Source organism: Acyrthosiphon pisum, chromosome A1, assembly GCF_005508785.2.
Source record: "Acyrthosiphon pisum isolate AL4f chromosome A1, pea_aphid_22Mar2018_4r6ur, whole genome shotgun sequence".
Classification (NCBI taxonomy): Eukaryota; Metazoa; Arthropoda; class Insecta; order Hemiptera; family Aphididae; genus Acyrthosiphon; species Acyrthosiphon pisum.
In genome coordinates, this window is record NC_042494.1 from 164,587,473 (window position 1) to 164,613,094 (window position 25,622).

Genomic DNA, 25,622 nt, shown 5'->3' on the forward strand with positions numbered 1-25,622 from the left:
TTCTATCATATATTATAGATGTATGGGTTCAGTTTTCAGCTGACCCGTCGAACTATGATGTTCATTAAAACATAATTATTGTATGTGCTGAAAATATATTCATAGTTCATGTTCATGGAGGTAAAACAACAGAACTACAAGAGAAACTCGTTTGGACAGGGTTGCATTAAGTCGGTAAAGCGTAAATATCATAATGCTCATTAAAAATCGTAATATATAGCAATAGTGTTTTAGTATATATAGTAAAATTACATTGAGTTTTTAAAATCAATAATGACCACATTAAACTGTCTAAACTCAAAGGGTCAAGCGAAAGTCCAATTTTTTATACGATAAAATGATCATTTTGCAACGATTGTATATTGTACATTTGTACAAGATGAAAAACGATATTAAAAAGTTTAAAACACAGTTTTAAATTTATATTATTTGACAGTGAATAATATAACAGTTAAAATAGCACTGCACCAGTATTATAGCTGTGTCCTCTGCACATGAGTTAGTTTAAGTACTTTGTTGAAATTAATGTATTTAAACCTATTATAACAACTATATACGGAATAACATTATGTGTTTTGATGGAAGCTTTTTTTTTTAATTATTAATAATTATAAATAACTAAAAAATTTAAAAATAAATACTATAGTACTTTCTTACAACTGAAAATATTTTTTTTTGAAAAAGCTTCAGAAATAACACACATATTATATTCATTACCTTTTGTATTACCTTTATTACAATTGTTATGATGAGTGAAATATGGAGAGTTTTACTCTATTCTACGTGCATATAGGACAGATACATTTTTTTTACAAATGCACCATCTTAACATCAGAAATAGGCAGCAAAAAACCAAATTGACGAGGACAACACACATTAAAAAAAAAGTACCGCCCAATTATTTACGCACTAGGTACATTATAACTACTCTAATTATTGTAGGAAATACAAAAATCCATAAACGCGAAATCCTTAAAAAAAACACTATCAGTTTAATTTGATTTTGGAATTTTAAAAATTGATAAATAGTTTAAGACAATAGGTACCTACTTTTAGTGCCATAACATATTAAAACATGACATAATCAACAATTGTTCTTAGGTTTAAATAATAAAATCACAACAGTTTATTTTTTTATGCCTTAATCAATTAAGCTAAGTAAAAATATAAGAATGAATCATCTGTAAATAAATTATTAAGGGTGGGAAAGAAAAATTAAATATGTACGAAACATATTTATAAAACAGTTATATATCTAGGATTAAGACCCCAAAGAAAAATAGGTTAATATAAAACTGAGCCATAAGTTATAAAAAAAATATTGATAAAGTAAACTCATTTATAATAATTAATAATCAACTATAAATTCTTCGTGTAGATAACTCTAAAACCATTAGAAATACTGTATGAATATTAATAAACAAAATGATAAAAATAAACAAGTATAAATTAGAATAAAATGATAATACAAATTGTTTCTGAATATTGAGTTAGATCATTAAAAAAGAGAGAAAGTTTTTTTAAATTACTAATTTAAAGTTGTTTTTTATAATTAATCAGAATCAGGAAATTATCGGACTTTACTATACAATAATATGTGATTATATTTTCGTAGAATTTTTTTCTAATATTATAGGTAACTTGGTTTAGTTATTATGGTAATTATATTCATATTTCCTAATATTAAGTTTATAATATAAATTGTAATGTTTAAATAAAATCAAGAGAAAATTTATAAAAAAACATGAATACTAGTGGAATTCACACAATATATATTAGGCACAAGTATTCTACTTGACTAGTCGAATTTGCTTTTTAACAATTAACCCGTCATATTATAAGATGGATGTGTATTGTGTGTGTTTCAAAATTATATCAGTGTATTAACGTTAAGTAATAGAATCAATAAATATATATTTTTATATACACTCAACAATTTCTGCTTTAAAAATCTGAAATGATGCTGATAAAATCAAAATTACAATTAATCACCGACCGAATCATTACGAAGTCGACATCTGTTATATACGTATAACAAATATAAATCATAGTTAACACTTATAATAAACGTATTAATTACTTATTATACCTATTTAAGTATATGTTATATAAAAAATTAACCGATGCTTTATACTTTATTTTTATACTGATATTACAAAAAATTAACCATTTATTATAGACTCGACCAGAGGTAACAAACCGTATATTTTCTAGGCACACTATATTATAATGAAGCCACGTGAAAGCATTTCGAACAGGTACACGGCTTGCACGAATGCGCATAAGACTTATTAAAAAATAACATTAATTACAACTGTGACACAGGACACGGGTAGCTACATCCAAAAACATTGTATAATAAGACATAGATATTATGATATACATAAAAATTATTTATGAAAAAATGTTTTCTATTTTCTATTAATACACATATATGTAGGTACCTATACATTATCCAACAAATATTTATTGTATTATTTTCTTTATAATTATTGTTTTTCAATGTTACTGTGTTTTAAGTGGTAAGTAAACATTTTGTTTGAAAATAGTGGCATGCAAGACAAATATGTTAGTCATCAATAAATTGGATATCAATACATTGAAATACTATATTAACAGAAAAATATTATAAGATGCAACTAAATATTAACAAATTTCATATTGCACTAATAATTATAATAACGACCTTTAATAAACCTAATGTAAATTTTCCAATACCTGTTTGAATGCAATATTGTTGTATGAAACGAATTGCCTTAAAAATTATGTTCATTTTATAACGTCAAAATATTTCTGAACAAATCATATTATATTGTTTAAAGTTTAACATATGCATTATATACTATTTAAGGTTTCTGTATTACATAGGTACATAGAATGAATATCTTATATGTCCGTCCATCCATCCATGCATCCATCCATCCATCCATTCGTACTTCCGTTGCCCGTGGTCACAAATTACTATTGTTGATTTTTTTTAAAAAATTATTTTACGATTTTGTTGAACTATACCATTACTTCTATAAATGTATAGTTGTCTCTAATATTATGTTATTTTATTGACATTAAATTAATAAAATATTCTAATACTATTTCGTACAATATACAATATATATATATATATATATAGTAGCCAATAATAAATAATCACGTGTTTTACGTAGATGTGAAATATATGTAAATTTGAACATAATATACCTATCGAATTCGATTAGGCGATATACACATTTTACAATTCATTTCAAACAATAAAATATATTAAGTTGTAAGTACCGGGTACACGCATAGAAAATTTATAGGAACTCTGTATGTTTGTGGGCATATTTAATGCGATATTATTATTTACTTTCAACAAAATACACTCGTTTTATGTAATAAATACGTAGGAAATTCGTTAATGCATGCTCAGATTTGTTGTTTTATTGTTATTTATGATTCGTATAAGTGAACTTATAGGAACACTTTATTCCATTATTTATTAAAACAAAAAAATAAATTTGTAATTGCACAAAGTATCATAATACTATATTGAATAGGATCTCATATGATATTTCAACATTATTTTGTCTACAATAATCAGTATATAAAGATGTGAACAACGTGATAGATCAGATAAATCAGATGAATATAATTTAAATAAAACATCATAATATGAATCTTTTTTTTACATTATTCATTGTATAAATCGAGGGTAGTAGACCTATGGCACAAATACAAAAAAAAACTAATAGATTTCACAAGAACACGAATACCAAAGAATATTTACTAGGTAGTTTTAAAAGCAATACTGCAGCACTATACTCAATTTAGAATTTGATAGAAAATTTTACATAACGTGTTGTATGTTTGCTGAGATAAATATAGTTATATTTAAATCTATCCGAATTTAATAAAAGCGTGAGTAGACCTAAAATTCTTTAAATGGGAAATTATAAAGGATTGTATTTTGTTGATTATAAATTATTGTATATAAATTATACAATAGCATACGTGATTATAATTTATAATATGCGTTTAATATTTATAAATAAATACATCACCATATATTATTATAAATTATAAATATGGTACCATAATTATGTCAGCTAATAAAGACGCACAATTAAACAAATGAATGCGAATAATTTCTTAAGATAAAAAAACTACTTTTCGTAGTTCAATACACTTAATAGGTACTCTGAGAAAATAATTTATAGTAAGAATTTGTATTTACTAGTTACACTATGGTACTTATCACTTAATTGTTTTAATCTATTTACTCCACTCAACTTGTTTTAACTTGCCTATTATTATTATAGTTTATAGATATCAGATAATTTAACTTATGTACTTCAGTATAATTTACTTATGAGAGTTGAATTGTATGCAAAATTATTTTAGAAACATTAAGTATTATAACATTTCAGTATAGATAAATCACTTCAAATCTATCAAAATAATCATACAATGTTTGTTTGAAATTATTTAACATATTGAGGTATAATATTATATTCATATATACATTGCTAAAATACGTAATAAGTGCTTAGAATAAACAATAAAAACAAAATATTTAAAAATGATAACTGACATATTCCTATGAGTTGTTAAATATCACACTGTCGCTGAGTAATAATCTATTTACAATATTATCAAATGGAATAATAAGAAATACAGTTATGATAATTACAAAATTTATTTTCTGAATCCAAATAGTTATCTCATTATTTGCTTTCTTTTAATATTTGAAAGTTATTTTACCAAACACTGGAAGTGGCAGATTAAATATTACAATGGAATTTGTATGTGGCCAATTATTATAAGGTCGGTGATTTCATTAAAATTATAATATTAGTTAAAATGCACGTTTTTTTAAATTTCCAGGTTAGATGGTAAAACATTTTTTTCTTGCATAATAATGATTAATTTTTTCTTTATATATATTTTATTTTTTGAATAAGATATTAGTAAAATACACATGAATTATAGGCAAATGTTTTTTATTTATAATAATATTAAAAACGTAATACGACATTATACTCGTTTATTACTTATATTATGCCTCTAAGAATTATACACGTTTATGAAAAGCTAATTTATTACACGCACATTATTTTTGTGAATACACACGTGAAAAGAAAGTAAAGCCAATTCCATACAACTACACAAGTTACAGCAGAACAGAAAGCAATAGAAAATTGTATTTGAAAATTTTAGATCGTGTAATAAGACTGTTAGAACAATTTGCTATAACATAAGATATTATAAGGTATATAAAAAGAAAAATTGAATTCTAATATACTATAAATAACATTACTACGAACGCACAGTTAGGTAAGCCAAGTCTTAGATTTAAATCTATCAATATTGATGGACAATATATTACTATAATATTATGTGTCCATGCGATATTTGATGACTGATGAGTGATAACTTATTATATAACCCTCATAGCGCATCAATTCCTTACATAAAGTGACAAAAAATGTAAAGATATTTACTAAAAAACTGTAGAGGTCTCGATAGCGCAAACTTATTTCAATATCTACATGTGTAGTAGGATATTTATGATTAGTAGAACTCGTTTGTGCACATTAAAATAATCAATGCACTTGGGTTTGTTTGTGTAGTCTGTGACAATCATTTATATAGCAAGGTCAGCATGGAGGCCGATAATTCTTTTATATTTGACACTTGTATGACGCAAACGTTGCTGCAAATATTATATTATGGCAGACTTAAAAAATCACAAATTTCTGATTTTTTAAAACGATTGATTTGAGTGTTCAACTGACGAATTAAAGTTGTTTGTGCAATGTTGTGAATAAATCAAATCTAACTGAAAACGGATATTACTAATACGCATAACCATAATGGTAGGTACGCATAATATTTAAACGCAAGGCTATAAAGAAATTGGATACACACCGAAGTCTTGTCAAAAACGATGGCCAATGATGATTCAAATATAGAGTACACAAATACACATTGTCAAACAACTTCGAATATCTATTATGTACATGGGACTAGAAGAAAACATTTTCCCGAACACCGTGGAAGATAATTTAAAACAGTAAAGTTAGTAGAAACGTGAATCAATAAAACTATACCTACATTATAAATGTGCACCAGACATTTTTCAATGTTATTTTATTCTCATGGGTATTTTAAATTTGTACGAAAACAATTTAGTTGTGCTAGTTTCGGACAAACGAGTCGTTAATTAGGCAAATGTACACACATGAATAATTTAATATATATATGCAAACATGTAGGTAATATGGTTGGGTAAGGGCAAGGAAATCTCAACATTTCATTAAATTATATTTTAATTCATAGCACAAAAATAAACTCCTTACATTAAAGCTTCAAATACTATTATGTATTTATGACGTACATAGTTGTAGATTATAAATACTCCAATAATACGCTCATATTATAATAGTTTATAATTTTGATGTACTAGAATTGCCTATATCAGGCGCCGTGAAATCGTAACAACATTTTTAGTATAAATATCATAACCTACATTATAACATTTTATATTATAATATTTTTTAGCTTTATATTGGTAGCTCGAGATTTCTACATTATTATTATTTAATTAAATGTGTGTTAGATATGTATTATTTATGATATCATAAAAAATAACCTTATCATTAATAAAAACATTAAGTTAATTATGATACATTTAATATATTTTATTTCAAATATTACTATTGAAAACTAATTAAGGAACTTACAATATTATAATAAGTATATACTGATAGGTAATATTTTACCAGAAGAACAATGTTATACTGTTATTCAAACATATTTTTTATATTAAATAAAATTAATATTTTATTAATACAATAACCTACACAATAGCTTTTAAAATACATAATTACATCTAAATAACATTACTATTTACTAGATTAGATTCCTATAGTGGAATAATTAAATAAAAAAACAATGATGATAATCATAATGAATGCATTTGACATATTATTATCGATATGTAGGTATAAAGAAAATAATTTATCAAATTCTATTTAAAGATATTATACAATTTTTATTAAAATATCAAATTAGTAAATATCTAAATAGCTACTTATATTAATTATAAATAGGTAGAAGATAAAAAATATATATATACCAGTGTAATTTTAAAATTAAAAATTACCAGGACACATATTTTTCCAATTACAATATTGTAATCAAGGCAAATTTTAATAAAGTCTTTTCAAAAAGGATGTTACTTTCAAATTTTCAATATTAGTTCTTTATTTATTATAATAATATTTGATTTTTTACATACTATATTTATTTTTTTAGTATTCATTTGTGTTATAATAGAGGATGCATACGCAATATTTTAACATACTTTAAGATATAATTCAGTATTTGCTAAATATTACTACAAATTTTGTAGTCATCAACATAAATAGAAAGTAGTTATCTTTTAATGTTAAAACCTATTTTTGTGGAATGTTTCTATTGTGTTTGTGTTATTTGATCAAGGAAACTTGCTCAAAACATATATTATACAATTATACAGCTAACTAGCAGACCATAGCCAGTCCCCCATTATATATGAGCATAAGACATCTTACCTGATAACGTAATTAATACACATAATGCTCTCAGGTTTTAGACCCTTGTGATCATTTAATATAGTAGCTTGTGTAATTATCCAAACATAACCACCTCCTTTTGACAAAAATCGGTACTTGTTTGTCTCTACCTGTCCTTTTTCGAATACTGTGAAAAAGTATTATTTTATTAATTAAATACTTTGAATAAATATTTAATGTATAAGTATCATACTCACATATTTTAAAACTTTTTTCAACCGAATTACAATCTTGAGCATGGTAATAATCGAACACAGACTTTCCAACTAATGAATCTGGTTCATAACCCACATAGTTTGTTATACTAAAAATACAAAACAATAATTTTTATAATTATTCTTAGTCATATACTTTTAATCCGAATTATTTAAAATTATATCTTCTATAATATAGCATACCTATAATATAATAATATTTTTTTATTTAATGTTGATCAAAAACTTAATTAAAATATGGAAAATACTTAGAATTAATATTTTTTGTTGATATTGATTAATAATATATTTATCTACTTTAAATGTGGTTTTTAAAATTAACTTTGAGATTAAAAGTTATGAAATAATAAAACAAAAATTAATATTTTTTAAAACATTAAATAATTATGAAGATGTTAGCCCAATAAGCAACACAAGTTTCAATCGAAAATTATTAAACAATAACAACTAATGTTTATCGTAAAAAAAAATAGAAAATTATCTCATCATGATATAAATAACATGTTTTAAATTAAAATATTCATGAATATCAATACAAGCAATAATAAAATCAAAACCGATGGTCAAACTAGGTACACTTCATTATTTTAAATAAATAAATTAGATATTTTAAAGTTAAATTCTAAAAATACTGTATATTTTTAATAAAATTCATTAAAAAGTTTATTTTGTTGATCCAGATGTATATATTTTGTAAGATATATTTCAATACAACATTTTAAAATACAGATAGTACTGTTATTTTTATTAACTAAACGGAATTATTAGAAAATGTTTTAACTATCTATTTAATTCCTGCATTTTTTTTTTTTTTTTTATAATTTTATAAGGTATATACAATCTGTTCCTTTAGGAACAATAAGAATATGTGATATTAGAAAAAAAACAATATAAAATATTTACATGAAAAAAACGTGATGGGAGGAGTCACCCAGTGGTTACACTACCCTTACTTGATAATTTTTTTTTTTTTTTTACTCATTGAGAAGATCTCTATACTCTGGCCCACGAGAGTCCATATGTCAGAACGCGTCCGTCACTGCGCATCGGCACGTTGCCGAATAGTGGGAATGGCATCATGGTGGGAGAAAACAGACGTCACGTATTACTATATGAATGCGCGGTTTACGTATGGACTCTCGTGGGCCGGGGTATACACCATTTCCTTCTGAGCCTCCTGAGAGGGTTCCCAGGAATTGTGAAAGTGGCAAGGTTTGAAATGAGGGGGTTGGAATGAGAATTTTGAATTCCTGCATTTAAAAATATATTGTATAACTTTTAAAAATGTATATTATATCATTAATAATTTCATTACATAATATACTTTTTATTAGTTGGGCAAAAATTACAATAACTAAAACAAATTACATTTTAAGACTGCTACAATAATTATCTTTAAATTTTAAAAATAGACAATTAATTTAAATGTGACGATTAAAGTAATTAATAATTTAGAACATCCCAAAAAAAAAATAGTAAATATCAATAATTAGTATAATTAGTAAGTAAAAATAAAATGTTTTAACTATTTTAAGAATTAATATTATGTTTTATAAAACTATTCTAGATTGCCTAATCATTGTTTTCTTTCAATGCCATGTACAAACAAAAATATATAATCTTTAATTTAAAAAAAAACTATTTCTCACAGAAAAGGTTTTTTAAAAATTGTTATATATTTACAAATACAAAAGAATAAAATTATTGAATTTAGTTCTTTTGAATGCGTTATAATTATATTTAAAAAAAAAATGTACTTAAATTTGTTTAACATGATTAATAAATAATAACATTTATTATTTCTGAAATTTATTATTAACAAAATGCTATTATTTAATATCTTTAAAAAAAAAAAGTGGGTATGTGGAAGTTGCTCAGCTGTACAGAAAGTTACAGGTGTGTCACTGTAATGGATCGTGTTAAATTTGAATACAATGTATAAAATCATTGCATACGAAAAATAATTCTGAGCGAAGACTGTCTATTAGCCTATAATTTTAGTATTAGGCATTAGTATCTACTACAGTAGATTAAATTAATTTTTGCCAAAAAAAATTCTATTTAAAAATGCCATTGTGTACATAAAATATAATAATAAACTCAAGTTTTATATATCCACGAATAATATTTTTAATTCCAACAATATAATTACCACCTAAAACCTCTATTCTTGGTTTTAATAAGTAGTTTCGTCCAAATTTGCATTTAAAATGTCTATAAAAAATAACTGTTTATATATTTTTTAGATTTTTTGGTTACAAAATGAACTAGGTATTTATGAGAATCTTTGTTTTAAATTTTCAATTCTTAACTATAAAAATTGAACATTTTATAATTTATAAATTACAATAATTGTTAATTTTCGAGATTTTGATAAATGTTTTCAAAATTAGAACTTTAAATACTTATAAAAAAAAGTTGTGCTTATGAATTTTTAAACTTATGGATATTTTTCAACTGCTGTTGTAACAATATATCAGAATCCTTTTACTAAATTTTCAAACTTATTGACAAACGAATAAAATTTTATTGACAATTATAGGAAAAAAACTAAAAATATAATATTAAAAATGTTTGTAAACAGCTTAAAATGAGTTAAAATATTTTGATATAATTTTATCAATTATAAGAAATGATAATATAAACATTTAATGTAAATTTCAAATACCTAAGGTAATTTTTATAAGAGGTACACGCCAATTGAAACCAATTCGTTTTTGTGTAATAAATCCCGTTTTCCTTATTTTTTTTTTTCGTGCGCTTTTGAAAATTAGTAGGAATTTTAAATTTTGACCTCCTCCCCAATGTACCAACTAGATTCACTATCCCATCGAAAAAGATACTGAAGTTGAAAATAGTAGCATTATTTTGACCAATTATTGTGTACACACACAAAAAAAAATAATAATAATAATAAAAAAAAACACACACATCATATAACAAAAAGTAATACATATTTTATGACTACAGTTTAAAACACTAATTACATAGTTTGAACAATGTATTTTTATAACTTACACATCATCGGCTATTATATATTTCATATCCAATGAATGCTTGCTGAAAAAAATCTTGCTCTGTTTATACAATGGTATCTCAATATTTGCAGGATGTGGTATTGGTTCAGCAATAGACACAAATATATGAGATGGAGATTTTTCAAACTTTAAATCACTATTGTTAGATTTACTATCAGAATCTGTTTTTTTATCTGATTCATAGTCTGAATCAGATTCTCCATCTGATAAAACTGATGATTTTATTTTGGCACACGTATTGATAACTGAATGTCCCGTAAAATGCAGCACCTAAAAAGTATTAAAACTTATTATTAAATGTAAAATAATAATAGATACACATTTTTTGTAGGTATTCTAAAATTAAGCTAGGTATTTGAAAATCTACAGAATATTGAATAAATAATGGTAAAATTGAAATCTAATAAATTGTAAATATCTATGTGTGTATATTATAGTATGTAAAAAGGAATTTTTAACTGACTTTTAACCAAATTTAAATATTATAAATTAATACGGTTATTGAAAATGTACCTATACTTTGATAGTAACTGGTTTGATAGATCACGTAGATACTTTTTATCAAAAAACTAGGCTTGAATAACTTTAAGCACGTAAAAATCACAAAACGTGTAGTACTTATTCTGAATGTTTTTAGAAATGACACACATTTTTGAAATGTTAAGAATAATCCTCTGATTTTTTTTGTAGGCTTTTAATTTTAATTGTTTTTATATTTATGTATTTATTATATTAGGCAGTAGATATTGTATGAGAAAAATAACTCTATAAAATATATATATTGATTTTTTTTAACAAATAATACGATTGAAAAAATGTTACAAACATTGTGTCATACAGCAAAGTGTGCAGTGAATGTCTCAGTGTGTATCATAATAAATACAATATTCAAATTATAACATCAAGTCAAGTAGGTAGTAAAATATTATAAAGGCATTAAAATAAATAGGTACAAAATATAACAAAATATATTCCAGAATACTGCTAAATTAAATTAGTTAATCGAGGCCACATAGCAAACTGTCGCGTAAAAAGTAATTTACAAAATAAAACTATTAAGATCTGTCATAAATTATAGGACAATGATTTTAAATATAGGTAAATAAAATTTATTCATACAATAAATTAATTTACTAAGACATGCTGAACTTTTAACATTATAGTTTTAATTAATATTTTTTTTATCTTATTTTAATTAATTTATACGGACAATTAGTATTATATTACATAAAATAAGTTGTGTACAATATACAATTTACAGTAATACTATATATATAACAAAAGTTTCAACTTAATTTTAATATGACAATGTGTTAGGTAATATTATTAAATATAATCAAAAATATAAGTATAACCTGCGTTCATTAAAATGTTAGCTGGGGAATTTAAAATATACTTTTTGTTTGAAAAAATTGGATAAAATGGTAAGGAGCTTCTAATATGGAGGCTATTTATTCCAAAACGAATCAAATCTAACGTTTTTGGGCAGCCAATGGTACCCGTTAATAATTTGTGTAAGTATTTTGAATGCAAGCAGTAAACGACTGTCTCTACGGAGCAGTATTCTAAAGCTAGAACGAACTAGAGAACAATAACGTATTTTTAGAGGGCGAGGGTTTGAAAAAGTTCTACACGTACGTTTAATCATGTTTATGAAACCTAAATTGAGCAAGCCTCATTTCTTATCATTTCTGAGTGTAAGGTGAAATTTAATTTACTATCAAAAATTATTCCTAGATCTTTATAGTCTGAAATGAGGTCTATTTGAGAATCAGATACATAATAATGAAATTTAATTGGATTTTTTATTAAATAATACCGCATAAGCTTACATTTATTAATATTTGAAGATAGGTGTTTTAAAATGCACCATGCTTGTAAATAATCGGCATGGAATTTATTATAAAATTAAAAATGTATGATAAATGGTTTATTTTAAGACACAATGTGATATACCATGGTCATATAACCATGGTCTATATGTAAAATTTTAAACTTAAATGCTGTACAGTCGTGGTATACGTGATTTTGTTTAAATAAGTAAAGAAAGTTGGGCACTTCACATATACGACATATCAAAATACCTACGCTTATACTAAATAATTATAGGTTACTAAAATTAAGTTGTGTTTAATTCTAAGAATACCAATTGAATTCGGTTAAAATAATTAATTATTTGCAAGAAAAATTATCTTGACAAACAGGTATTTATTGTGTTGTGTCGAGATATAAAAGTGGATGATTTATGTCGAATTCACTATTTCGCCGTTAACTATTTATTATACTCGGTAATTATACATTATACATGTCAGTCACGCGTTTCAGATTTCTGAGAAACGTTTTAACATGTTAAGAGGACGTCGCACCCGCAAGTGCTGTCTCCGTCTTACACACGTAGGACATGGCCAATTTTCGTTCGTTATAGTCAGTTTTGAATGTTTTGATATTAGAGTGAATTGACCTATTATAATATATAATATTAATATTTTACAAACTCGTAGCTCTATTAAAAATTAAATATATCGCAAATAACCAACAAGAGAACACAGATAATGTTGTTACTTAAAAGTTTGATAAAATTAAAAATTCACTCGGATATCAAAACTGATAATGCCCTATTGAACCTATAGGGAATGAAAATGTGCTATGCCGTACGTGAGCAAGACGGAGACAACACATGTGGGTGCGACGTTCTCTTAAGACGGGTTGTAAAATAGGTGAGAGCCTGACTTTGTACCGTGTAGTATAATAATGTTATTGATTGTATTGTTTAAAAGCGCACAATTAATTTCATAACATCGTGTAGGTAAATATATAAACATCAACGCATTATATTTTCCTATAAAGTCTAGTTATCGTATTAACCATATTAATATTAAAATACATGCCTTATATGATGCTGATTTCAAATTTACATTGCGCCCTTTATTGGTCAGAGTACATTTCATTCGAACAAAAAACGACTTTTGTTCACCTATGTCTTTGCTGGTTAAAATGTCTTTCAATTCGGCTTGGTCACAAAGATGGGCAAATTCATAAATTGACTGTCCGATCAAATCAATCTAAAAAAAAACATGTGACGCAAATTTGTAGTTAAACACAAATTATATTTTTCTCAGAATAAAATCACTATACAAATAAATAATAAACATTGTACAATATGCAAATATGCAATGATGTAAACGAGTGAACGAGTATTCTCAGTTCACGCATATAAAATTAAATTTTACACCATCGTTTTAAAATATAGTAGAAGATACCTGTGATAATCCTAAGTAACTTGAAATATTTTCTGATATGAATATTATATCTCCATCAGCCGTAGTAATTAAGACAATGCCATCCAATGCTTTGTTGCATATCCCACTCATATTTGGAGGGCAATCTTTTTCATCGGGTTTTACATCAATATTTGCTAAAAATTCATAATAAAATGAATATATATACATAAATATATTTTCTTCATAAATACATAACTAAAATTATAACAATAGATTTTTAAAAAAAATTGTATAATTTAACTGAACGGCTAAAGCCTATTTCAGGTCTACTCCAACTCCCAAGGCTAACAGGATTTCTCTCTGACCCCATACGTTAAAATATTTCACAATAAAGCATATTTTTGGACTGTTGTTTTTTTAAGGAAATAACTGTAAATCATTCAAACGTTTATTTTGTTAAATATGAGTATCACGTTACAATAATAATTTAATAGAAGATACAGTAAAAACCGCGTTTCATTTTAAAGAAATAAAATAAAAGTATAAAAAATTATTCTATAATTACATTTTATTTTATTCAAATAGTTATATAATATTAAGGTACAAATTAATTACAAATTTACAAAGTGTAATAAACCTATTAAACCTATGAATAAATTTACTCAACTATAATAATAGTATAAATATGATATATTATATGGAAGGACCTAAGAATTGTATAGTTATAAATTATAAAAGTATAAGAAAATTAATAACAAGAATAAGTAATACATAATAATATATTAAAATTTAAAAGTAAAAACGCATATGTAAATCAATTATACGACTATTATATCTATTAAATTAAGAATTACTCGATACAAGAATGAAAATCAAGAAGGCCTCGAACTGAAACTAATATTTTAATTTTTCAAATATTTATTAAAATAGGTATTGAAAATATATATCCAAGTTATCATATTATTTTGACATATTTCGCAAACGTGGAATATTGATTTTTAAATGTTTAATTTGTTGGTTATGAATGCAAATTATGATAGTTTCAAGTTTTAGTACATTAAATCATAATAAATTATTCAGTAATAATATAAGGTACCTACTTAACCTTTAGTCTACGATAAAAATATTGAATTAAATAAAAATGATAAGTACCTACATTCAATGTATATTAAAATATAATAAAATAAAATAATTGGTGATGCGTTGAACGTTTTTTGGTTATGCTGCACTCGGATTATAATATAAGTTTTGGGCAGAATACTTAGGTTGTAGGCACCTATTTAATGAGCATTTTTAGTTTGTGTGCAGTTAAGACCTTTACATACTTAAGATAAAAATAAAAAATGTATGGAATAAAAATTATATAGCGCTATTATTCTAGAATTCATAAAATTGGTTTAAGATTGTTTTAATTTACTATATTATTTTATTTCAATATCTTAGCGACACTGTAATTTATCATAACTATCCTTTAGGTACTTATGATTAGTTATTACAATTACATAATATAATTTCAAATTATAATTACTTGATGATAAAGCGTCCATAATTTTGAAAGATGCAATAGTCAATCGCATAACAGTTGCTTTATCTAGCTGACTAATAACGGATGCTGGTAAAGGTAATGCTGATCCGAGATCTGTAAATATCTCGGTTTCTTTACTACGTCTAGATCGAGCCGCATCTCTTGATTTTTCTTTTCGTCTCTCGGAATTTCTGTAAAACGTAAACATTGTAACAAGCTATTAGCTAGGTATTTATATTAGCTGTCAACTTTACAATTAAACGGAGGACAGATATAAGATGATAAAAAAATCAAATTTTCTAATATCACATCATACTGTAGGTCCATAATAGTTAAATATAGAAAATACACCGTAAGCATGTCACGAATAGTGTATTATATAAAATATTTTTATATTATGCATTATACTAATGTCATAATTTTAGTTGAATAAAATCAGTACCTACTTATAACTATTGAGTGACAATATTAATTGTTTTTAAACCATTTTATATTTTACATTGTGAACAAAGCGGTGAATGTATGGTTTAACAATGTTTTTCTTGTGTCTGAAGACGCTTTTTATACCAGCATTTTTTTTTTCAATACTGAAGGTGATTTCTGGTAGCAAATTGGTTCTAGGTGGTAGAGAGGTTAGGTTAGGTTATTTTCATAAGGTTATTAACCAGCATTTTTCAAAATAATCGGATACTTAAAACAAAAAAAAATTACGGAACATTTTTAATAGTAAAACTTATAACTTATAAGACTTAAGAATTTAATACAAGGTTCCTCATAAGTTAAAAAACTATCAAAACAACATAGGTATGCACAATTATTTTTATACATATTTAAGTTAAAATTTGACAAAATTAGATATTTAAACGAAATATAACAACCTTTATTTTATTGTAATTAAAAAAATATCAATCAAGGGCCCTGAAACCATTCGCCGTTATTGTTATTTTCTATATACAGTGACACTTTCAAAATATTTAGACTAGTTTCAAACTATTTGTACTACGAACCTAAATTAAAAACAGCTACTTACTTTATTAATATTAAACAAAATATTATTATGTTAATAATTATAATATAATATATTAGATTTGTTCAAGGCAAAAATAATCTAAACCTACAGTAGGTAGTAGGAGGTAGGTACTACTAATATAAATATAGCCTAAAGGTAATCATATAAAATATCCTTAGGAATATATAGGCTGTCAGTCTACGTTCAGAATCGTTTTTAAAATCGTTTTATATTATATTACAATCCAAATTTAACACATCCATTACTACGGAAACAGTAACCCACTCAATGACAACTCACTCGGAATCTACTATGTACATTGTACAGAGCAACTTTTTATTGATATTATATTCAACAAGAAACTATTTATTGGTTTTAATGGAAAATACTATACCTAACATCAAATCATATTATTAAATATCAAGTTACAACTTTAGAAAACACGTGACCATGTGTATACAAATTACAAACTTCTTAGTTATTAATAATATACAACTAAGTACCTATACAATACATTAATTTACCATGTATACATGTTGTTTTATGATCAATTCAAAACAATAACTAAAATAAAAAAACAGTCGAATGATAATGACCTATACTCATAACCTACCTACTCTCCAAAATACGAATCGCATTGGAATATATTGAAGGTTGTTGTTATACGTTGAAAGTAAGTCGAAGAGATAACTACTAAAATATATTGCAATTATAAAAACATATTTAAAAACAGATGTATAAAACCTGCTAATTATTATGTAATTTATGTTTGTTGTCTGTATGTTTATTATACATCCACAACAGTATTTACACGGAGTATAAATATTATATTATATTGTATTGTTTATTTTTTTTTAACTTTTTAGAGGACTAAGTACTTTTTCAATAGGTACATAGCAATTTACAGCAATATTATAATATTTACGTTAAGCTTATAGATAACATGCAACATATTGAAAAAGATCAAAATATTTTTAACAATACTCAATACTCATACTTTCATCATAAAATAAATATATTTTTCATACAGGTAAATTAAAGTTAACTACTAGGTTATAGATATATTATTCGTATTCGTATTCACTGCAATATAATCTTCTATACCTATATATAAAAATGGAACCAAAATGTATAACAATTCATCAACTGAGAACGGCCGGACCGATTTGGCTCAAATTTTTTTTAAGAATTTCCAGGATAAGGTTTTTACGAAAGAAAATTTTAGGAAAATGTAAAGATGTAAAAAATACAACAGTGGCGCAATAGTGTATTATATATTGGTTGCTATTGGTAATCGGACATGGTTGTTGATTTGTATTATTTTTTTTGTCAATATACCTAATATATAAATATACTTCTATACTCTATACTTTATTATATAAAGAGGAGTTGTTAGTTACCGTTGTTAAAAGTAATCTCTGGAAATACTGAACCGATATCAAAAATTATTTTACCAAACCTTAGAATTAGTAGGGATAACCTACGAAAAGAATGTTTTACTCATGGCCAAAAATATTTTATAATTGTTTCAAATATACGGCAATAGCATTACCGGGTCAGCCATCTTATACCATTATGAAAATCCCGTGTCACGATGTTTGTCCAACAAACAAAACGAAAAACTTGGTATAACATTGATACTCTAGATTGAAATCATACCTTTACGTACAAACAGCACGGGGTCCGCGATCTACCGCAGGTAGATTGTCTACCTGATAATATACTGCTGCGAATCAGAATTTTTACTACGAGCAACGAAAAAGTTGAGATACGTTTTGAACGCCATCCACCAAATATTAAATAACGAATTGAACAAAGTTTAGGTCATATAGAGTTGGTACATTTAACGAGCAACGAAGTGCACGGGGTTAGCTGGTATAATATAACTTACGAAGACGATAAATCCTATTTAACGTAACCTTTTATATATATATATAATTAAAGTATAAAATAATTTATTTAGTTACTAACTCTAAGAGGAGTTACTCATCCACAGGTCGATATACGATAACGTATAATACGAATTATAATTTATAAGTAATAACACGTACAACCTATATACCTAAGCATTATCTTTTTAGTCTAAAAATATCAAAATAAAACTTATGTCTAATACGTAGAGGATTAATTATAGAAGGTTAAAATTAAATAAGTTATTTAAAAATTCGAAATTCGAAATTATCTTCATGTTAAATAATTTACGGTTCACATAAGGAATTTTGCAAAACATTGAAATTAAGTTTTAATAGCCTAAATAAAAATGTCTTTTGTAAGATGGGACTTAGGTAGGCATAATCTGTAAAAGCAATAAATATTTATAAGTAATTGTATTATGATGTTAACTAATTTCCGATAATGGTAAAAGTGTACAACATAATATTATAAATTATACGAAATATTTTCGATACATAATTATAAAAACCCGTTAAATTATAATTATTAATTTAAAATAAAATCTAGGTATACTTATGTCAATGATTCATAAGCTAATAGAACAAAATACCCATATTAAATAATGTTTTATACGAACAAATTATTGTAAATTTCGAAAATATAGGTCACAATAACTCATAACCAAATATCGAAGTATTAACTCTTAACAAAGACATGCCAATAAGAGTGATTATTTTATAGAATATTTATCTGTATTTGTAGTTTTAAAATACAGTGAAACCTCTAAATACCGGTCACCATAGACTTTATACTATAATAAGTACTATACAAGCAATACATGTATGGAAAGCGTAACAACATAGAGGGTTTTTGATTACTCGATTACTCAATATGCTGGTACCTAGGGTAATATATAATATAGATATATAGATAGGCTACATCACTGCGAGATGTTGTAACGCCGCTCGTAATAATGTTGTTATACACAGTTCTTGTCTAATAGTATAAGGTATTAAGGTATATGCCGGACACTATTGGTCACTGAAATTCTGTCCATTATTCAGGGGGAATGGTAAACTACAAATGTAAGTAATCTCCTACATAGACATAGTGTTAACTCCTACAAAAGATAGTGTTGACTCCTACAATAGATAGTGTTAACTCCTACAACAAATAGTGTTAACTCCTACAAAATATAGTAAGTGGATATCGCTAGTACCGCCTAGCACACTTATATAAATTATAAAATTTAATAATTTCCTCCAGTTTAAACCGTTTAATTATTATACATTATTAAATAATAAATACAAAATGACTTATTCAGAGGTGTCCACTATTTAGAGGGTTCATACTGTAGAACGTTTGTAGTTGGTTCCCAAGAAAATTTCCGCTATTCGGAGGTATCCATTATTGGGAAATGTCCGTTAGGGAAGGTTTCACTGTACTTGTTTCATTATATCCGCATTCAAGTTAAACACAGAAAAATCATTCATGTATAATCACAATCTATATGAATTGTATAGATAAATCTATTTATAAATAATTAAATAAATATATAATAATATAGCAACAAAAAATTAGTTATCAACAACATTTTAATACAATCTTAATTTTTTACAATATGCATACAGTTAACACATACTTTTATATTATTTTTCCAATTTTGATTGTAATAAACATTTAGATTCAATTTATACCTACTTAATTATTATTTATGTTTAAGTACAACGCCTACATGTTGCAATAAATTAGATCCCAGATTTATTCACACATACTTGATGTTTTTATTAAAACTTGCAGGCAGTGCCGTAGCGGTACTGATACAAAATAAATATAATATTGTTTCGGTCTGCACGTGCTTATTGAAGTATGAAGATACAATTTTATCACGCACACAATATTTTACTTGTAAAATAGGTAACTATACGAGGCATTGACTTATTAATAACAGAAATTATGATTAAAACAGCGTTAAATAAATGATAAGTAAATCATTTTTTTCAAAAAACCGAATAAATATTGAAAGTAATACTTACCTAAACTTAACCGAAAAATAACCGATATATTTTTTTTAACTTAGTAAGTAGATATATAGAACTTCCAACAGATTTTAAAGATATTTAGTTATTTTTTGTTAATCAAAACAAATGGATATAATAATACACCACACGTACCTATATAGGTTTCGGTACACATCTGATATAATATAGATATATACACTTTGGAGCATTACAAATATATAATCGCTACATGAAAATTAACTAGAATATTATGCATTAAAATTTAATAACACACATTATGTATCAAAAATGGTTGAAATAATGTTGTTTAACTACTAATGTTACTATTTTTATGCCCCAATACTCTAAAATGTGTTCACAGATATAAATCATAATAAACAAATAAACACAAGAAAAAAGAAAAACCACACGAATGCTGCAGTAGTTAATAGATTTCAATAGTACAAATCTATATAAATAGCGAAAACCTTATGTCATAAGTATGGGTCCGGATTTTTATATTAAAAATAAGGGAAAAGGAAATATGATGCTAATATGCTAATAAAAAACGAAAACATTCACCTTATATTTTCTTAATAATAAGAAAAACTGTAAGTATTTTATCCAAAAATAATCAACAAACATCAAAATATGGTTTGATTTACTAATTTTTTATTTATTTTTTTTATTTTAAAGCTATTTTTCTGTGGTATCAACAATCAACTAACATATACAATCAAACCAGAAATATACAAATTATTTTTATTAAATTTAAAAAAAGTTTAATTTTATAGAAAAATAAAATAAAAATAAAAACTGTAGTAAATACGGCGTTATGTGGAGTTATTTATACGCGATTTCCTTTTAAAAATGCTAATTTTTGCCAACTTTTTTACTTTTTAATTGAAAATAATAATAATTTGTACATTTCTGCAGGCATGATTGATTATGTTAGTTGATAGCTAGGTAAAATAGCTTTAAAATAAAAAAATAAAGATAAAAAGTTGAAAAGATTTAAGAATACGTCAGAAAATGTGCGGTAGATTCAGTTATGTTAAAAAAAGTTTGAATTGCCCATCACTAAAAAAATAAAAAGTTTGACACCCCTTTAAAGAGTTTTTTTTTCGAAATTAATGGAATGGTATCACATTAAGACGCCGGCTGCAGGTCACTTCTTCACGGGATACATAGTATAGCTACAAAATACATCAACGAATGTACCGGTGTCCATAATACATTTAATTGTTAGGAAGAGTGATATACAGAACACACCTAATAAACCTAAACACCTAACTGAAAAACTAGTAAAATTGTCTTCCTGACGGTTAAAGTTGGACGAAGGTAAAATTATGGGTATTGGGTAAATAAAAATATTTTATTAAAAAATTATAAAAATAATACTGGATTCAGTATTAACAATCCAGGTTAATATATCGTGCATACAAAAAATATCAATTCATATATAAAAACAATTTAACTAATAGGCAATAGCTATAATACATTTTTAGATTAGCAACACTACAACGTGTCTACAAGAGGTCAATAGCAGTAAATATAGGTAGGTACCTATATATATATATATATATATATTAGTCTTCAGATTTAAATTTATCAAATTCTATCTATACTCGACAATAACATATGTACTTTTGAAGGATTAGTAGGTATTGATCACGTATTCACGTCTATTCAATTTTTTATATATTATATTCTTTATCAATCATTTGAAAAATCAGGAAATGAATATGACGTAACCTAATTTTTAAATATATACCTAGGTAAATAGATAATACAATTGAGATTTTCAGATTATAAAATAGTGTACATAAATCATCAAAAGGTCGTTTATGTTCTAATAAGCATATTTATCAAAACATTTTTTAAATATGTTTTGACATATGTATACGTTTTGAATATTTGTGCCAACAACCTTATCATGAAATTTCTAATTACGTAGGTATATTATATTAATATATTATGTTTGATTTATATACGCATCTAAATTTTAGTTTTTTTAAATGATACAAAAATAATACGCCTATAACCATAAGATATGTACTATTTGAATATTTTATTTTGTTTATACAGTAAAATAGGTAATTACTAATAACTAAATATTAACTATTAAGATAGAACAAAACAACTCAATCAATACATTTTTAATAAAATATTTTTGTACTAAACTTTTATAGTAACTATATAGGTTTTTTAGCCAATCAAACCATATCATAACGCATATTTATTCATAAGTGGTTGTCTTGAAACGTACAGCGTACAGTTGTAACTATATACTATAACTATTTTGAATTGACTTTCATCTACTAATAAATTACTTTACTGAGTACCCCATAAATGTCATATTAATAACGATTGACACGTACTACTGTCATAATACTATTATACTATATATTCATGATTTGAATATTATTTATCAACATTTAATATTTGTAAAAAAAATCCTTATTTAAAACCAATGCAGCACATTAATTTTCAAATTAATTTCTTATACGTAATATTAATTTTTACATAAATCGCATACCAAATATTTTGAAATTTCGGAATTTCCAAACGTTGATATTAGGAATTTAAATCTGTGGACTGACCTATTTCAAGTAGACATAATAACGAATTTAGATCAGTTTTCTGGAATATTATCGCATTATTATGTTGATCGGTTGGATGGACAAAAAGTACATACAAATTAGCATAAATTGTTCACCGTTCATGTACTAAACGCCGAAGCTGCAACTTGTACATGAGCCTTTCACTATTACTATTACACACACACTAATGATCACTTATTAGGCACACATTTACAAGACCTAAATGCTCGTAATTTAAAAATTGCCTGTTTCGAACTCCTTAAAAATTGTCCGCCGCCGATCCCCTTAATAGCATAGACTAAAGAATGTAGAAGCGAATTCATCAAAGCGTGGGATAGCATTTAATTTACCATCGTTAACCAATTCGATTCGGTTACTATTATTTAATGAATTATATGAGCTATGGAGTGGATTCACATTATTTTGTCTACAATGAAACAGTCATATTATTATTGTAATTCAAACAACCATGATAAATAATGTATGTTTTACTGGCGTAACTACATGGTTACCTATGTCATTTTAAGATTTATCACAGGTAACGCAATTGCTAATTGAGAAACATAATGTTATTAGATTAATATTATACCCCAGCAATATAAAAATTTATTGGACCATTATAGACTCCATAATTTTAGTTTTCATAATCTTGCATGGAGGAACTAACTAAAAATTAGCTGGCCATTAGCTTAGACGTTACCCTGCATATCTAGTTTTTACCGGGGTTTTAACTAAAAAATAGAAACAAAACAATAATAGGTACATTGTTTTATGTACTAACAGTGATCCTTAGACATACAATTTGTATTTAATAATTTTAGTATAGTAGGAAGGTTTAAAATAATTATCTAAAGAACCAGTTGCTTATCTATTAACAAGATGCCGCAAGTGTTGTTTCCGTCTTACAAATGTAAAACATAGCAAAAACTGTTTAGCGCGGAAAAGAACCGAAAGGCTACAGGCATAACTAAGAAACGAAATTTTCACCACATAAAAAGGAGCTTTGGATGTGCAATATCATTTTTAACTGTTCGATATTGGAACTACAAAAAAAGTTATTAAAGTTTGAAAAAAACAAACAATAATGGATTTTGAAACAATAAGAACTCATTTCGTATACGTGATATAAAAAAAAAAAAGAAAAAGAAAATTACAACAAGTTCTCCTTTTTATGTCGTGAAAATGTAGTTTCTTAGTTATGTCTATATTTTCTATGTTTTACATTTATAAGACAGAGACAACACATGCGGGTGTCGCGTCCTCTTAAAATAGGTAGGTACAATTGTTATTATACTGATTTATAGACACTACGAACAAGTTACTATTTTTTAGTCGAATTCAATAATAATATTATAATATCATTTCATTATACACTATAATAATTAAATATTCTAGATCTTGATAACAAAAGATATTTTAGTAGGTTTTCCTCTTATCTTATAAAGCTTTAATGATACTTATTGGCTTTCTCTTGTCTCAACTACCCTTCTTCGTCTACGTCTATCCTCACTATCCTCTATTCTCTTTTCCTGGCCTTATTTGATTATTTGTCCAACGAGGCTGTCTAAGGCATTCACTAGACATTGTTCCTCATCAATTTTCTTCAAGGACTTAAAGGAATTTAAACGGCTGTTTAATTTCCAGACATGGCATACTCTACGACTTTGTTCTAATGAGCTAAGCATTTATATACTAGTTTTTGGTTGATTATCATACACTTATATATATATATATATATATATATAAATCGATCTATAATCTTTATTCAAAACAAAACATTATTTCCTCATTACCTTTAGTTGTCAATGTATTGAGTCTTACATGCATATGTCAAGACTGGTATTAGGAAACTCGACAAAGGAAAGGCATTATTCCTTTGATTTTCTTGAGTAGTTTCTACTTTAGTAATTTTCTCAAAAAATAATAATCAATAACCTTTTTTTTGCAACAGATATCCTAAACTTGATTTAATTGTGTATGTTATTGTATAGAGGTTTATATTATCTCCGAGGTATTCGAAATATTTTACTAGCTGAAAGGTATAGTTTTAATATGAGATCCTAGTCGTCTATTGTTCTTCTAGATATGACTAAATACTTTATTTTGTCCTATATTTTACTTCAAGTCTCTTTGTGGTTAAGTTGTTTTAATTATATAATCTGATCATGTTCCAACTTCGTGTTGCTCATTATAAAATATCATCTGCATAAGCAAGTTGTTTATTATTAGATTGCAATACCACCATGCTTTAGCGTTTTGACATTGATCTGACTACTTTTTCAAGTATTAATTTAAAAAGGGTAGATGACAGTGCATCACCCTGTTTATAAGGTCAAATTTCAACTTCATAACTCTGCGATAAACCATTTAAAAATGTCACTTTGCACAAAGTATGGGTATGCATTCTTTGATTAGGTAGTTAAGAATATAGGGATTTAAAATTCCTCTAGATGACTAGATCCATACACAGTATATTTCGAACATATACTTTTGTAGGCCTGCCTACGCGTAATGTCTAATTAC

At 25.5% G+C, this 25,622-nt stretch overlaps 1 protein-coding gene across 1 annotated transcript in view; it reads right to left on the bottom strand.

Annotated features, from left to right (window-relative positions):
- The window catches only part of LOC100167974 (hypoxia-inducible factor 1-alpha), a 53,726-nt gene that overhangs the window by 17,044 nt on the left and 11,060 nt on the right, over nt 1-25,622 (bottom strand). The window contains exons 2-7 of the mRNA XM_008187875.3: nt 15,598-15,785; nt 14,109-14,263; nt 13,737-13,910; nt 10,829-11,118; nt 7,793-7,899; nt 7,575-7,722 (exon numbers count right to left, since the gene is read on the bottom strand). Of these exons, the coding sequence (XP_008186097.1) occupies nt 7,575-7,722; nt 7,793-7,899; nt 10,829-11,118; nt 13,737-13,910; nt 14,109-14,263; nt 15,598-15,785 (1,062 nt within the window). The remainder of the gene's footprint in view (nt 1-7,574; nt 7,723-7,792; nt 7,900-10,828; nt 11,119-13,736; nt 13,911-14,108; nt 14,264-15,597; nt 15,786-25,622) is intronic.